The 17781-nt window shown below is 33.4% G+C and overlaps 2 protein-coding genes across 2 annotated transcripts; both read right to left on the reverse strand.

Annotated features, from left to right (window-relative positions):
• Positions 1–3363: 3363 nt before the first annotated feature.
• Positions 3364–7364, reverse strand: LOC140817520 (mitotic checkpoint protein BUB3.3). The gene is made up of 9 exons (XM_073177246.1): positions 7045–7364; positions 6816–6949; positions 6169–6251; positions 5589–5840; positions 5283–5355; positions 4554–4634; positions 4387–4468; positions 4168–4268; positions 3364–3722 (listed from the first exon to the last, which is right to left on the reverse strand). The coding sequence occupies exons 1-9, from the start codon at positions 7147–7149 to the stop codon at positions 3665–3667; spliced, it is 969 nt and encodes a 322-aa protein (XP_073033347.1). The 5' UTR covers positions 7150–7364; the 3' UTR covers positions 3364–3664.
• Positions 7365–8160: 796 nt separating this feature from the next.
• Positions 8161–10452, reverse strand: LOC140817187 (cell division topological specificity factor homolog, chloroplastic-like). Its single transcript, XM_073176822.1, has 2 exons — positions 10274–10452; positions 8161–8985 (listed from the first exon to the last, which is right to left on the reverse strand). Exons 1-2 carry the CDS (start codon positions 10364–10366, stop codon positions 8374–8376), a joined length of 705 nt encoding a protein of 234 aa, XP_073032923.1. The 5' UTR covers positions 10367–10452; the 3' UTR covers positions 8161–8373.
• Positions 10453–17781: the final 7329 nt, after the last annotated feature.

A 17781-nucleotide genomic window follows, 5' to 3' on the forward strand; every position in this document is an offset into this window, starting at 1 on the left:
AGCCGAGTCGAGGTTGACGAGGTTAGCAGCTCTGCCTTGTGATATTACCGTTTGCTGCTTGTTCTGTTTGTTACTTTTATATTACATCCGGTATAGTCAGTAATGTCTGTATATTAAACTAAAGTTGTCTGGACCATGTAACCCATGTAACCTTTTTAATATTTATGTATGGATGCATAAACTTTGCCATGTTAATAAACGGATGATTTTATTGTAATTTGGCTTCGATTGTTTTTCATTTCAAAAGTGATGCTGATGAATTAGTCTAGTATATGGCGAATATTATACAGGTTGCGGTAATTTCACATCTTGTTGCTAACAACCTCGTGCTGTAAAAGAAAATTTGTCCTAGTTTTAGTGAAATATAAACCAACCTAAATTCTACTTTTCACGCATATCTTCTCATGTCATTCACCAAGGGAGATCAAGGAAATGAGCAGTTCTTGAAACAGTTGAGGTTTATTCTCATGGGAAGAACTCGGAAACGTCAACCCTCATATTCAACCTCTCGTTAATTCTGAAAGAGTATTTCAGTAAATTCATGGGATCTAGTTAGGAATCTATCAATCACAAATCAATTCCTTGTCATCGTCTATATTACGATATTAAACAAGGGTATGGTAAATAATGAAAGCAATAAAACATGATAAACAGGACAATTTACAGTCCAATTATACAAACCTCCATGTAGCTATACAAACAATTTACTCATTAAGTTAAGAAAACAAGTATAAATACCTAATGAAACTGGAATGGAGAGGTAAATCTGTTAACTTTTTAATTGTCTCATGGTAAGTAAAAAGCTCACAGACTCACAGTTGTATGACAGAGAAGCAACACACTTGGGATACTTGGGTAACTGAAAATCAGGTGGTCTCTTGAGCACGTAATAAAAATATGCTAAACTAGAACAAATAACAAGTCTTATATGATGGTGAAATGGACATAATTGGTGGATGACAAGTCTTATATGATGGTGAAATTAACATAATTGGTGGATGAAACAGATAAAATTTAACCTACATTAGCAGTTTCTTCTCAAAACATCCCACACTATAGCACGACCTTCATTTTCACCAGTTAGGAAAGCACCATATATGATTATATTTTGAAATGGAAAACAGTTGTTCCTGTGATATTTTGAAGTTTTATGACAAGAAACTGTAAATGCAAGAGAAACATATGATGGATTAGACTAGGGGTGTAACCGAATCGAATCAAGCTGAATATTAATACAAATTTAAGCATCGAATTCGGCTCGATTTAAGTATATTCGAGCTCGATTCGAAACTCGAAAATTTTAAATTTTCCAGCTCGATTTCGACTTGAAATGAAGTTTGAGTTCATATTCAATTCGAAATGTTCGAACCTATTCGCGATCTATTTGAACTATTACTCAGGATAATAAGGTTCGAGAATGATGGTTCGAAAGCTAGAAATGTCCGAAAGACTCGAAATGTGTATATATTTTATATTTAATAATATTATTTTAATAAAAAATTCAAGTTTGCGAGCGGTTTGCGAACAAAATAATCTTCGATCGAGTTCGGATTGAAAAAAGTTTGAATATGTTCGAGTTCGATAACTTCAAATATGAATCAAATAATTATCGAGCTCGCTCGATTCGTTTATAGCCCTATATTAGACGCTTTATCATTTATTGCTTCGGGACAATGTGATCTTTTTTTTGTCATTTGAATGACATCTAAAAGTACATGTACAGATGCGCAAGAAACATGTGAAATGTATCTCAAAACAGACCAAGGAGTGCAAGGCAAAATTTTGATTCTGACTAGCGGCAAAACTGAGGAAGACAAACTTAAGACCAATGAACCACAAAGCTCAGACACAATCTTTACAAACCGTCAATGCCAAATCTTTTGCAAATCTTCTAGTGTTCACATCGACGACGAAACCAATATTATCTGGTGCAAGAAATCAGCTGAAAAATTGAAGAAGAATCCTCACTTTCATGCCCACTCCTCAGAGACTGCAATCTTGTCAACCCACAACGGTGACCTCTGCATAGTATTATCCGATACAAAGCGCATAATCTATTCCAGCTGCCACCACTTCTTAGCCCTCTCACTTCTCTTTGTTCTCCCTTTATCCTTCTCCGTCATCGTGTACATGCCTTCCTCACAGCCCATGTCAATTATTTTCAGCCATCGGTTTTTGTCCTCCTGTATCACGCTTGTGCCCGAAGGCGATAGTCCCCGTTTTGACAAATCTAATATTAGTTTCACATTTATACACTCCCTTGTTGTACTGCTGTTCTCCCTTTTCACCACAGCATCCATCACCCATAGCACCTGGAATGGATTCTTCGGTAGGCCCCTGAAGTTTACTTCCTCGCTTAAATCCATCATGGCTTCGTTTTTCCCTCTTACTGAGACATATATTATGTCACGGCTGATTCTGGGATTGATTTTCTTTGCTGTTGAAACCAATTATCGCAATGTATGTGTTATGGGTCTTTCTTTTCTTGTACATGGTTGAGCTTGTGGGACGAATGACCTACCTTCAACTTGAGTGGTATTTGGCCTATGTGCTCATTGTAGTAGAATCAATGTAATTCTTCTCGGCGGTTAGGGTTAGTTCTGATCTAGTTAAAGGGATGAGATGTGTTGCCTTCCCGATCATCGCTTGGTCTGCATTGTTGCTTGGCAATATATCCACTTTGTTTCCAAGTTCAGCGCCTGGTCCAATTGATAGTGGATCGGTTAGTTGGATGTTCGTTCTTCAAACTGTTGTTCTCACAGGGCTTGCAACTGTCTTGATACTTTACAGTCTTGCTGCAAATGCCGTGTTGTGCATTACATTGCAAGGCGTTACACAGGGAGTTGGAGTCGGAGATGGTGTACAAGCTTGGTTGGTTGGATGTTCGATTGCCATTTGATGGCGATGACAAGGTTCTTAAAGTTGTCGATGTTGCCTAGTGCTGCTGATTAGGCAGTTCAGAGATGTTGCCCAGTGGATAATCCATATGCTTACCAATAAATACATACAGTTCAGCGATTAGGCCGTTCAGATAAATTAACATTGTATTGCATTATACTCGTACTCATTGTTGCATTTAAATGGTGTATGGAATCAATGAATTGTTCCTCCAAATCATCTTCCCTGAAATTATTTCCCCTGTTTCTCCTTGCAACATGCTTTCTTTCTCAAACAAATTCTAGATTTCTGCAAGTCAAACACTAAACACTTCCACCATTTTAATCATCAAGGACGATTGCACCATTACATGCATGCACACGCATCTCAGTTTAAGCAATTATCAGTACAAAAGTACTCACTGGACAACGAAAAATCATTATGCTGGGAAATTAAGAAAAAAAGAGTAGCACTGCCACGCCATCATGATAATCAATGTAATTCCGCAAAATACTATAAGTACAAAGCATTTATTCACTTTGTGATTCATGAGAATCATTACATATAAATAGACTTAAATCACCGTTTCTACACGATGAGATCATGAGAACTCCTAAATTCTACTTTTCACTCAACCATTGTCATGTCATTTCAAAAAGGGAGATCAAGAAAACAACGGGTTAAGGTTGTCGTGAGAAAGAGAGAATGCACTTGGACTTGAAAACTAGAGTTTGAATCAATGATCGAACACAAGGGATGCTACTAATACACATTGTCTTGTCTGCTGTCATCTCTTTGAGTGGGTACCATCCGTTTGATGCACAAATATTTGAGGTGGCTCCTCTCTGTAACGACGAAACAAGGTTTCATGAAAATAAGTTGCAGTTTGATTGTCCGGCAACGTATGAAAAACAAGAATTTTAATCCTCATATGAAGAACTTCAAAACTACCCCTCAAATTATAAAGATAATTCAGTAAGAGATTTTCAGTAAATTCTTGTCAATCACTAATCAATTCTCATTATCGTCTATATTACCATATTAAGCAATGGTATGCTAGATACTGATGCGATAGAGACGATGAGATTTCAAGGGTGCATTTGTAAAAGTCACTCAATGTAACCCTAAATCATGATTAACAATACTGACAGTTGCGAATAATCAGGAATCCAAATGTATAAGGAATATAGTTTTAATAATGTAATCTGATAAAAGATGACAGCATTCTTTAAATGTTCCACGAATATAGCATAGCCGTACAAACAATTTACAAAAATAACTCCTGCTAACCTTTCATTAGCCTCATGGTAAGTAAAACTTGATGCAATGGCTAAAATTTGTCCATCACGGTTGTATGCCAGAGAAGCAACACCGTTGGGATATCTGGGCAACTGAAAATCAGGTACTCATTAAGAGAATATAATTAAAATCTGCTGAATTAAAGAACAATAAAAAACTATTATGATGCTGAAATGAAAATAATTGATGAATGATACGGATGAAATTTACCTCCATTAGCAGTTTCTTGCTCAAAACATCCCATACTATAGCATGACCGTCACTGTCACCAGTTATGAATGCACCATATATGCTGAAACAGGGAAAGGTTGTTCTTGTGAGAATCGAGATTCCGAAGGTTTATGACACAGAAAACTGTAAATGAAAGAGAAACATACGCTGGATTAAATGCGATATCATTTACCGATACATGATGACGTGATCCCTTTTTGTCCTTTGGATGACATCGGAAAGTATATCTGCAGACGGCCAGATGCTCAAATAGAATTGAAAATTTGAAATGAATATTAAAACACACCAAGCAGGACAGTGAATGGTCAAAAAGCGCAAGGCATGACAACTACATGTACTTTCGTTGATTCCAGGAAAAATAGTTAGGAGACAAAAACTTTCTAGTTTTGGAGAAGAAGGTGAGTTCAAAATTTTTTAAAATAAGATATATATTAGGCATACGGAATATAGTTAGCACATTGGCTCAGCCGCTCATGTGGCATCAACTTGCTGGAGACGCTAGACTAATCTTATCATTCCATCTCTTTCTCAAGAAGACGTATTGAGAATATTTAAATACCACCATAAATGGTTTCCTATATTATATTTATAGTCCAAGACTCCAAATGATGCTAGCTTAGGCTAAACTGTTGAGAACTCAAGAATAATTTCACTGTATATCACTATATCCTTGGAACTTACGAAGAAAGAAACAAATGTAGCAGAATAGCAGGTTAGAGATACCAAACATTGAAAGATCTAGCGATAAGAGCATACGTAAAACTTTTGCAATCTAGAATTCTGATGGTAGTGGTTGTGACTTTCACCAGTTTAACTATATGATATCCAATATACACAGTAAATAGATCATTAGTACACCATAAACTTATACTGACCCCTCATTCTTTGAGTTGGATTTACACAGATATTCCAAATCAACCCGTCCATCAATTGACCCAACAGCAAATCCTGCAGGAATAATCATGAAAATATATGTTGATTCAGAGGCTCGGTTACAAGAACATCGAGACGAGAATTGATTTAATAATGAATTTAAATATTAGGAATATGGAAGAGCTTACCTCCTAAAAAGCGAGAGCAAAATTTTAAAATCTTAAGCGTGTTGACTTTTGAGTTCTTGGAGAGCTAAAGGTAATTGCATGCATTTCAAACAAGGAATCAACACAACTAATATTCAATACCTTCCAGATCTGTATTTGAGCGGACACATTTTACATTAATGTCCCAGGATAACTCCTTTGCTTGGAGTGATCGATCAAAGCAGCGCAAGTCGTACTTATGAACTGACGATTTGAGAGCAACGACAAGATGAAAGCCACAGAGTGATATAGACTCGACTTCCGCATGTAGATTTCTCAGGAGGCCAACAGAACATGAAGAGCGTACATCCCAAAACTTAACTTTTTTATCTAAACCACCGGTAATAATCTGACCTACACACACATCCAAATGAGTTCATGACGATACTTTCAGGATTGAATAAAGATAAGTACTTTGGAATTTTGGTTGGCTTCACAGTAAATATAATGTAAGGCATTTGAAAAATAAATTTGCCTTTTATTTATATTCAATTGCCATCCCTAGCTTGCGAGAATAAAAAACATTTCCATAAACCATTACAGAAAATTCATTACCACTCTTTATAGTAAATGACACTTCACATACTTCTCGCTTCAAAAATAAGTTTATCGATCAAAGAACTGCCACAAAGTAATTGCAAAGTGCAGAAGATATACAAAAATTCATGTTACAATCTCTTACATATTTCCTCAGAATATTCAACACAAGTTGCTATATCATCGTGATGTCCTAATCTCCGGCTGGTTCCTGAATGCATGTCATACCTAAGAAATTTTTAATTCAAAAGCTTCACGATACAGAGGATACTCAACTTAAGATGCAGAAAAATTGTCCTGAATAAATAAGCACGAGAGATTGCTGTGCAGGAAAAAGAATGTAATGAAATGATTGAGGATCTAACTGCTGCTTTACCAAGTTACAATCTTTTAAGTATTATCCTTAAATGGCATTGAAGTTGACATGTAAAATCCTTATCAAAAGCATGGAACAGGGAGGAGACAAAGTACCACTTTATATGACAGAATCCAAAAAGGTCAACAAAGGGCAGGCAGCCACCAGTTAGGCAAAAAATAAATTTAACATAGCAGGTATTCAGAAAATATTCTAATAATTCCCACCTTGTTTTAGTGTTACAATCATGCAGTCTTATTTAATTTCGTGTGAAACAATGGTTCAAAAAATAAAACACTACAACCAAACAACTTTATCTAATGGTAGTCAAAAATTAGTATTTTCTCTGACAACAAAAATCACGGCTTTGTGCATAACTAGCATTGGTGCAAATACAATGCCACGAAGGTAACTATAATTTATCGAAATGCACAAACCTGAGAACAGAACCATCAGAATTAGCAGAGACAGCCATCGCCTCACTCTCAAAACAACAATCAAGAAGAGCTTCCCCATCCGTCTGAGCTTCTAATCTGAGCTCACGTTTATCCACATCGTAAAGACGAAGATTCTGTTCAAACACATGATGCATTCCACTCTTAAACAAATACGGAATATTTCAGAACCCACATTAACATAGGAATAACTATTGGTAAAATTACTAACAGAATCCCACGAAGAAACAAGAAGATTGTTCGAGAATGGCGAAAATCGAATCCTGGAAATGGCGTCTTGGATCTGGTTCTTGGGATTCAAACAACACCCATTCATGCCGCGGAAATGCGAGATAAGCTATCGAACAAGACAGACGAACCGTATCAAAAAGTTGAGCTGAAATTTGGGGGAAATTTCGAGTGTCGTGAAGAACTAAACTGGAATTTATTCCCAAAAAAAAAAAAAAAGAACAAAAAATTGCATGCGAAGCAAAGTTCCCGCTTAAATTGAAACCTGGATGGTTCATTGCTAAATCTGAACTTCAATTGAATAGATTTTCTCAATTATCCAACAGATGGCCCAATTTTAACATGGGCCTTATTTGTTTTTAAAATTATTATTTATTATACCATTTTTCACTAATTATCGATTAATTCTTCAGACTAATTATTTTTCTCAACCTCTTTTAAACAAGATGAATATCTTCCTTAGCCAATTTATATTATTATTTATATAATTATTAAAGTTACATATCACAATATACACATATAATAAATATAATGGTAAAATTAACTTGCTTTTATCACAAAATATTAAATACGTTGTTATAAAACCAAGTCGTGCATGTATAATAAGCTTTAATATTTTTAACATAATATATTTTGTTATAGAAGTTTTTATAATATATTAGCAAATCAATTGAGATTATTACAAAAGTAAATGAAATTAGGTTAAATAAATCTTTTATATATATATATACGATTTTGTTACCTGCACACATGGTGCACAGCCTACGTGACAGTGCATGATTGGTCAGCCATTTTTTAAAAAAACAAAAAATTTTGTGTGGTTGTGGACGTGCCACGTAGACAGACGCCCACAGGTGTGCAGGAGAAAGGTGTTCAGGATATCATTGCTATATATATATATATATATATATATATATATATATATATATAGTTTTGATATGTTGCAGAATTAACGTACACACTTGAACACCGAGAATGTGTCACTCATTTATTAGATTGTGACGAGGCATAATAGAAAAATCGATCATCCAAAAATTTAATGCGACAGTGATGTTGAGATCATATTTAAAACAATAAATGGTTCATTAAAACTCAGGCATTAGGGGAATAATTCTCAAAAGTAGCACTTTCATTTGGATCATGAAACATGTATTTTTCAACTACATATACAGAATATACCATATTTCCCAAACAAAAGAGAGAAGATTCAATAGCAAGAAGAAAAAACCTAGAAAACAGATAACTATTCATATTGCTCTTCATTAAAGTGTCACCTACAAGGCTGGCTAAGGTATCACATGTTTTCACCCACTCAATCTTTGAACTTGTCACCAGGCACATAGAAATCGAACGTGACATCAACAGAACCAGAACTTGAACCAGTGTCTCTGTATTCAATGTTTGTTATCGAACCTGTTTCGTCATCGATTTGATATTCTGATCTCACCCTCCGAACAGGCACGGTGACAGAATAAATGGTACCAACATCAGCATCTGTCGAGACGCTAAGTTGAACACTGTCCTGAGATTCAATCTCAACAAAATCAGATAGCACGGTTACGATGCTGCTCACAATCTTCTGTTTAGCCTCATCACTGACTGCACATCTGTCGGAAAAAAGAATCATCTTCAAGCGTTGCTTGGCAATTCTTGCGTTGGAATTATTTCTTGATCGAGGTGATGGAAAAATTATCTTCCAGGCCAAGTTTAATCGCTCGAAAAAGTTCATCTTAATGGCATTGAGGAGGAAGCTCTCCACCTCTGGGTTGATGGGGTTTTGGGAGAGTTTGTAATCTCCAAAAAGTCCAAGTTGTCGTTTAGAGTTGCAACAAATGGTAGTATGGCCATCTAGTGCTGATGAACAAGAAATGCCAGGTGTCCCACTAATGAAAGGTGCCCCACTAATGAAAGCATTGAGATCCACCTGTCATGCAGTATGGTTAAGAAATATGGGATCAATATGAGTATTCGGTACAGTGTTCACTGTGCTAATTTGAATTCATAATGTCATGTCAAAACAGCACAATTCCGAGTCAAAACGGCTAAATGCACCTTTGAAGCAAGGTTTAGAAAACAATTCACAAGATAGAGAGTCGCAGAAGGAAGTTATCATGAGGCTCCAGTTAATTTAGCCAAGAACTCGTGCCTTTCATTGTTGATAAACATGAGGTCCTGACCTCAGAACAATAGAACTGTCTGTTTTAACCAGTATGAATGGACAGAAATCTTTGACGATTATAGATATATTTATATTAAACATAGGGTACAGGCGCAAGAACACAAACAGAAGATGCAACAGAGTATGAAAGTCTTTTTTTCTGGAAAGGTCAGTTGGGTGAGTCAGTCAAGTAGGGGCTTTAGGAAAGGAGTTTCATTCAGCAGGAACCATTCATTGTAACTATTTTAGTTGCCTGAACTGACATTATGTAATGCTCCCATAACTTGTTAAAGTAGATTATTCCCCACACAACATTTCAAAAACAGCAGAATTCAGGACCAACAAAGTAACCACAGAGAATAAATAATAGTCACGCAGACATGCGAAAGCAAGATGAACCAGGATACAGCCAACTAGGCAAGGACACATAAATCTCGAAAGAAAAATGCAATATATCAACAACAGATAAGCTGATTTCATCAGGTCAATCTCAAAGACGCCTCATCAATAACTTTCAAGTATCAACAGATAATCTATTCAAGTAGAGTTGAAATCGCTGTAAAATGTAAGATTCCAGCACTGGCACTCATGAGAATCATGGGAAAAGGAGAATGAAACACAATATACGATAAAATTTCAGGGAATACAAACAACTACAGCTGCAAAAAGCTATCAATCCTCCACGGGTGCACATGTCAAATCACCAATCTTATCACAGCAATAGTATAAGTTTATATAAATAAAACTAAAAATTAACATTACTTTCATGGCGGACTAAGCTATGCGGTCTCCCTCAAATAAAAATTTTCCAATTCTATGCAGATTATTTCTTAAAATACAAGTCTTGCTCCAAAATACATATTAAACTAGCTTCATTCTACATTGTCGATGCGCCCCTGATTACAATGTTTCTAAAAATGGTACCATAAAGCAACAAAATAAAACCCTAAAATTACAGCGAAAATATCCCTCTAATCTCTACCCAAAAAGCCGAAAATTTTATTCGATTAAAGATCACGCATTGCACGAAAAATAGGAAAGTGGTGAAACAAACCTTGTTAGGGGGAAATTGTGTTGAGGTTCGAAGGGGGTTAAATTTGTAGGGATTCAGAGCTGCGGAAACCCTAAAATCTCCTGAAATCGCCATTGGCAAGTCAATTTTTTACTTCAATTTCTCCCCATAGCAAGGAAGTTGCGTCGAAATAGGTCACCGATAAATTATATACAAATGATAAATTATGTGGTTAAATACAAGCCAAAAATTAGTACGAGAGTTTTTTATTGCATTCTATTAGGAAAATGATTGAAAGATGTAGGTGTCTTGTCTAACGAATCTTTATCTATAATCCAAATAAGAGATCTTCTCACAAAATACGACTCGTGAGACCTAAACATCGAAAATTAACTAATTGTTTTTTTGAGATTTTTTTTTTTGAAAAGACTTTCAAAAGTCCAATTTAAAAATGAAAAACAATTTTTTTTTATAAGATGTAAACCAAAGTACACCAACAAAAAACATCATTTGTTGCTTCTCCTAACACACCAGACTTTATCTTTTATGTTGATACCGTGGAATCAGCCTAACGTCTAGCGAATTTTATAACATTGCATTTACGTAAAATCTTTCCTTTCCTGAAGAAATTCTCTTCTTATTGATAGAAGCCTTGAAACAACAACTACGTCATACTACTGAAGTTTCCGATTGATCAGTTGTCACTCAACAACAATGGTGCTTGGAGACAAGAAGCCGATGATAGCCTAACTTTTTCTGTCTCTACTAAATGTTTTCCGATAACAAAGTCTTTGCATTGAGCCAGAGCATTTCATGGAAGAAATACTTTGAGATTTTTTGGATAAAGTCTTAGTCATTTATTTCAGGGATGCGCTTTCGAAGAGAAAAGATAGTGCGTTTCTTCTTCTTCTTCTTCACTCGACGTTTTGGGGTTGTCATGTTTGTATTTTTCGTGATCATTATTATGGTTCTATTGTTATCCCAGATGACTACCTCTGCACCCGCTGCAAGATTTTGTAGTAGACGAACATCATTAACTACTGCACATGAATCTTTAGGCCTATTCACTCTTCTCATAGCTTTCTTGTTCGTCAGATTATGCTATAAAAGAGAGGCCTTTGTTGGTCGATCGAGGATATGCAAGGGGCTCCAGATTACATTGTTTTGAAAAATCTTGACATGGATATAGCATCCGCATAATTGGTAGCGTGCAGCTTGGACAAAGCATCGCTCTTGATTATTTTGTATCACAGGTAAATAATAGTCAAATAATATTTAGTTCCTTCTTTGCACAAGACTAGAGGTAACTCGTATCCCAATTTTTAGCCATTTTGCAAATTTTCTGACAAGATGAACTAGAAATTTGTAACGTCTCTCTTAAGTTGACGGTGTGGTTGAAGAGTTTGCAAAAATAAATCGTGGGATGGAGAATTCTGACTGGCACTTTTACAATGCACCGGAAGAAGCTTTTCCAACTTGTTGGGGAAGGCTAATTCAAATTTAGCTGATGTAATTCTTAAAGTCTGGTCTTTCTGAGAGGTAACTCGGTGGACAACATTTCTATGGTTAAGCATCATTTCTATTGCCATGCAGTAGCTGTATAATTTGTTTTTATAAATACTATTATATATTTTTTTAAACGTATAATTTTATTTATACGTAATTTTTAAGAGTTTCGAATGGAATTCATAAATTCATGTCATATTTTATTACAAACATTTTAAAAAAATATTTGTATTTTTTTTAATTTTCATTTCCAGTCATTTTTTTACATATCTTATTTATTTGTACAAATTTTGTTATTTGTTTTTTTTTTATCAAATTTTCAAGCGTTCATATTATAACAAGATAAATTAATTTTAATACAAAATATTTGAATATATTGATGATGATGTCCGCACTCAAATTTAGATAATTGAAAGAGATAAATATTATATATGTTAAAGATATTATTGTCATTTTACTAAAAAAAATAAAATTAGAATCATTTTTTCTCTAAATTTTAGCTTGCATTAGTTTTGAACTTTTATTTCCTACTATTCTCTACTTTTTACTTTGCTTTTCTCACACATTCTTTTATAATCTTCAAAAGAACTACTTCAAAATAAATTGAAATGGTTCTACACACGTCTTAAGTATAACGTAACATAGACGAGCCGGGATGAACCCCGAACTCACCAACTCATCTTGAATCAACAAAATACTCCTAATACGAGCAAAAATAAGTACTCTTTCCTTTTAAGATTATATTAAAATTGCACTAAAGAGACAACTATAAGTTTTAGAGTAAACTTGAGTTTTTATTGATTGTTTAATGTACCAAACAAAAGTAGTGGAAATAATATAATCAAGGAAGATCATAAAAGTTGGCACCGAAAAGATCAACATAAAAAAAAGATGCAAACACCCAACCTTTTCCAAAAGAATATTTGCACTTTAACAATTCTTTAGTTTTAGCCATCAAAAGAAATTTGTCAAATGTTCGTAGGCAAACCCAACCAAACTTTTTTAAAATTAAAGCCACTTTAGATAACAACCTACAAAAACAGTGTAGTTTCCTCACTTTCTCATTATCAATAAATTTAATCACTTCAACAAAAAACATGATCAAAACCAATGCTTTATATTTTCATGACATATATGAAAAAAAAAACGTTTTATTTGAACCACGCACACCTTTAGACTACAGGTGCAACCGATCCGAGTCGCGCTTCAGCAGCTCCTACTCGCAAAAAATTTCAACTACTCGAACTCGACTCAAGTAAAAACTCGATTGCAATTTGTTTTAAAAATTTAAATATAATTAATAAATATATAAATAAATTTATAAATAAATATAAAAATAATCATATATAATTATATATATAATTAAATGTGTATATATATATAATATATATATATATATATGTATGTATGTATGTGGCTCGATTATGAGCTCGAGCTACTCGAACTCGACTCGAGCTCAACAAATAGCTCAACTCATTTTCACCCCTACTTTAGGCACCACATTTATATCATCTGCGTGTCGTTTGTCACTAGTAAACGTTAGATAAATGTCCATCCATCATTTAAAGCTTGTGGGGAACATTAAGACAATATGACATAAAAAGGCAACATAAATTCTATTAGAAAATTTGGCCTGGCATGTTTATCACATTTCCATCCCCCAACTTGCCACAAAATAAACTACAACGCCAATAACATTTTATTTCCCATGCTTCCTGTACTAAGAGAATATGTCTCTGGTGAGATAGTCTCACGGATCTTTATATGTTAGACGAATCAACTCTATATATATTCACAATAAAAAGTAATACTTTTAGAATAAAAAGTAATATTTTTTCATGGATGACCTAAATAAGAGATTTGTCTCACAAAATACGACCTGTGAGACGGTCTCACACAAGTTTTTGCTATACTAAGATACATCAAATACATTTAACAAAATTATGTTTAAATTTTGAAAAATTAGAACTTTTTGACAAATTAAAATGCTAGAAAGGCTTGTTCAAAAAAGGAAAAAAAAATGCTAGAAAGGCAATTTGAATATTTATGGATATTTTCTAAAATAGACGGTTTGTCATTTTATCAAAAGTTATATTTGATGATAATGATCTAACTCGAATATTTCAAACAATAACTCAAATGCTAGATTGCTGCGAGCAATTATCGAACCCTCAAAAACTCATTTTTAAATAAATTATATGTATATAAGAAGCAATCATGATTGAGTGTCTATATAATTGAAGCAATTCAAATTTTAGAGCCACTCAATCATGATTGCTTCTATGCGTCTCCTTGTTTGGCAAAAGCGCTGAACGAATTCGTAAGATCATTATGGTGTATGGTTTTATAAAGAACATGCAAATTTGGTGGCCCTCACGATTTTGAGAGAAAAGTGACTTATTGCAAATTTCCAATAGAAAATATTCATATGATATTATGAAGAAAAAACAAAACAATAGAAATTAAAAGCTCTTAATATACGAAATATTTCATTCATATCATCGATAGAAATATCTAAGTATACCGTTCTACCAGCAAGCCGATCAATTATTAGTCTCAACAATTTCCTTCAATAACTGCACCGAATTTGTGATTCACCAAACTGAAAAATGTGATGATCATTGTTAGGATCAATTTGGAGGAAAATCGTTGAGCTACAATAGCTCGGTTCTTGAAATATTGAACACCGATGAATTAAACCGAGTTTGATTTTCAAACAAAGCGGAAGATACTCAAAATAATTATTCGTAAAAATTTATTAAACATTTTATAAATCATTTAAAATATATGCAAGTTGAACGAGTAAAAATATTTTATTGAAGTATTTTATCAAACACTTGGTATGCAATATTTTGGTGTATGAAGAGCACATAAAATGCTTCAAAAATGCATCTTTATAACAATAGAAATGATAAGTAAATGCGATAAATAAATAGACACAAATTTTTTTATGGATGTTCGGAGACTTCAAATATCCCATACGTCATCCCTTCTTCCCCTTGAGAATGATTCACTAGAAGACTTTGATTTATACAACTCTTTGTACAAACTTAATCTAGAAAGGCAACACCCAACTAGAACTCCTAGCACTCAAGATTGTAGGCAGCACCTCACAATCAACATATTGTTTTAATGTCTCATATGCAAAGACTACACACATTGTTTTACGTATTTGTGTTAAGACTCACTCATCTAATTTTTGAAGTTCAACTCTCATGTATATATGTGAGCGATTGTGTGTGAAAAATTTATTCTTTACAATATACATCTCAAATGTATTCTCACATAAGGACTGGTGTTCTCAACTAGCTGATAGCTAACTGCCTATATTTTGAATCCCCTTCAAAAGCTCTTGTTTGATCTTCAAGTTGTTGTATTATAGGCCCCAACAATTTTATATACATTAGATGCAAGAATAAGACCGTTTGCAAAGTTTCTGTACGGTTTCTAAAATTGCAACAGTCAAATTCGCATTGCTGAACATTTTCCCGAGCCTAAACTGGTCAACTGGTTTAGTTCAACTGGTCAGCTGCTCCACCGGTTCAGTTTCAACTGGTCAGCTTCTCAACTTGTTCAGTTCAACTGGTCAGCTGCTCAACTGGTTCAGTTTCAGCTGGTGTTTGCTGATTTCAGTTTGTGCATAACCAGTAGCTTCATTGTCATTTATCAGCATCTTAAGCTTCGATTCAGACTTTGACTTCTGAAGATGATTTGTAGATCATTGTCTTATATCTTCAACGTATTCTGAATCGCTTCATTCCAATAATCGAGCTTAGAGAAATGGCTAAAATACTGTAACTGCTCATATCAAACTGATTGTTATTTTCGTGCAATCATTTTGGTCATTCGGCGATCAGTTTGACTTAGATAACATCCGATTTTGTCCAATTGATGTGAAATATGACTTGTTTCGAATCGAGTTTTCTGATCATTCAAGTTGACTGATTGTCATTTGAAACATACAGCCGAGAGATATCATCAAAACACCGAAGCTTGCCAAAAAATCAGTTTGGCTAAATTCAGTTTCAGTTTCCTTATTGTGTTTGCAACTTCACACGTGAGTAAATATGTTAGAAATACAACAAATTTTGTTAATATCAAAATCAAGATTGTGAACGTGAAATGTTCCAATATCATAACTTTGTATAAATTATAATATCGAGCATTTGTCTTCTATATGACTGTAATGATGTAAGTAAGAGCAACTATACTAAAATCGTTTATGAGGATGAGACTGAAAGATCGTAATACATTAATACAAAGTGTTTAATTTATGATCAGATGGTTTTGAGTGAAGAAATTCACTATCTGCGGTTGCTTTCGATTATAATTACATATGGTAGGGCTTTTGACCACTTTGATACGGCACCTCATCTTTGGTCCAAAATAAAGAGAAATTAAAGGCAAAAACTCGTGTGAGACGGTATCACGGGACGTGTTTTGTGAGACAGATATCTTATTTGGATCATCCATGAAAAAGTATTACTTTTTAAGTTAATAATATTACTTTTTATCGTGAATATCGGTAGGTTTGACCCGTCTTAAAATAAAGATTCGCGAGACCGTCTCACAAGAGACCTACTCAAAATTAAAATAGAAAAACAAGAAATAGGGGGAAAAGAGAAGGGGTCAACAATCAAATTATCCTTAAACTGATTTTTTATCATACGGTAGAAACTACAAAATTAAAAACTTGTCAATTTTTTCGATTATGGTAGTTTTGTACTGAAGTTGTAGATAAAAAAAAACACTCAAGTAAATCCAGTTTTTTTTTAAAAAAAGTGTTTTTACTGTAAAAAAGAAAAAGAAACAATATGTTTTTTTTAAGAAAATAATTTTTTAATATAAAAATAATTACTTTTAGTATGTTGACTTATCCAAAACACACTCTTAATTTGCCTAATTAAATACCCCTAATTAAAGTACCATTATTTAAGAAAAATTTGCCAGTCTAGCTAGATGGATTTTGATTCGGCAAGAGATTTTGGATTAAAAGATTTGAACTTTAATGGATTTCCAGTAATATTTTTATCATATATATTTCAAATGAGTTCAAAAATAGCCTAAATCTAGAAACTATTTTTAACATGTTAATGAACTTTTTTTATAATTCCAAAAATTCATTTTAATCACCCAACTTCATAATTCCAAAAATGACTGGAGATTGTGGGGACTAATCAAATAAGAATTAAAAAAAAAAATTCTCTAGAACGATTAGTACACAATTAATTGACTATCAAACCCTTTTCATCTGCCATCCAATTCAGCTCTAAGATTTGTGGTTAATTAGTTGATAATGACATGCAAACGCCATTATTTAGCAAAGAATCAAGCTTTGTCATAAATAGTTAATTAGTATTATGCCATGTTTGTGACTTCCAAGCAAAAGTTTAAGGACTAATTTCTTTTTTGATTTTTCCTTAATGGAAACATACTTAGGTATTCTTTGCGAATTGTTAAAAAAATTAATTATGGACTTTAATTTTCAGTACAAAGTTTTGCAAATTTGTAAAGATAATCATATTTTTAAGGCATATGAAAACATTGCCTTGGTGTTCCGTGAAACACATATTAAATTTTTTTGATACTAAGTTATATTTGAGTAAAAGAAAAGTAGAAATTATATTAAAATTTTATAACTTAGGAATGATTTTTTTAAACGCAATTAGAGTGATAATTTGAATATGATGTGTTTACTGCAATAATTATTTTTATTGGGTAGAACAATCGAAACATGATATTTGAGTTGTTGTACGATTTAAAAGATTTGAGTTCCACCGTTACATCGGCTATAGTTTTTTTTTTTTTTTTTTTTAAAACAGTAAGCGCTATGTCTTACATGATGTTTTATTTTGTAATAATCTTTATGTTAATAGTTAAATTATATTATAAATTTAATGCATATATATAAAGAAAAAAATAAATAAATATTTTAGTGGTTTTAAATTTTGATAGGTTGGACTGTAGTTATATATGAGCTACCATTTTCCTAAAATAGGTTTCAGTGATATTTTTACTAACGAAAATGAAATAATTTTTAAATT

This window comes from Primulina eburnea, chromosome 16, assembly GCF_022965805.1.
Source record: "Primulina eburnea isolate SZY01 chromosome 16, ASM2296580v1, whole genome shotgun sequence".
Taxonomy (NCBI): Eukaryota; Viridiplantae; Streptophyta; class Magnoliopsida; order Lamiales; family Gesneriaceae; genus Primulina; species Primulina eburnea.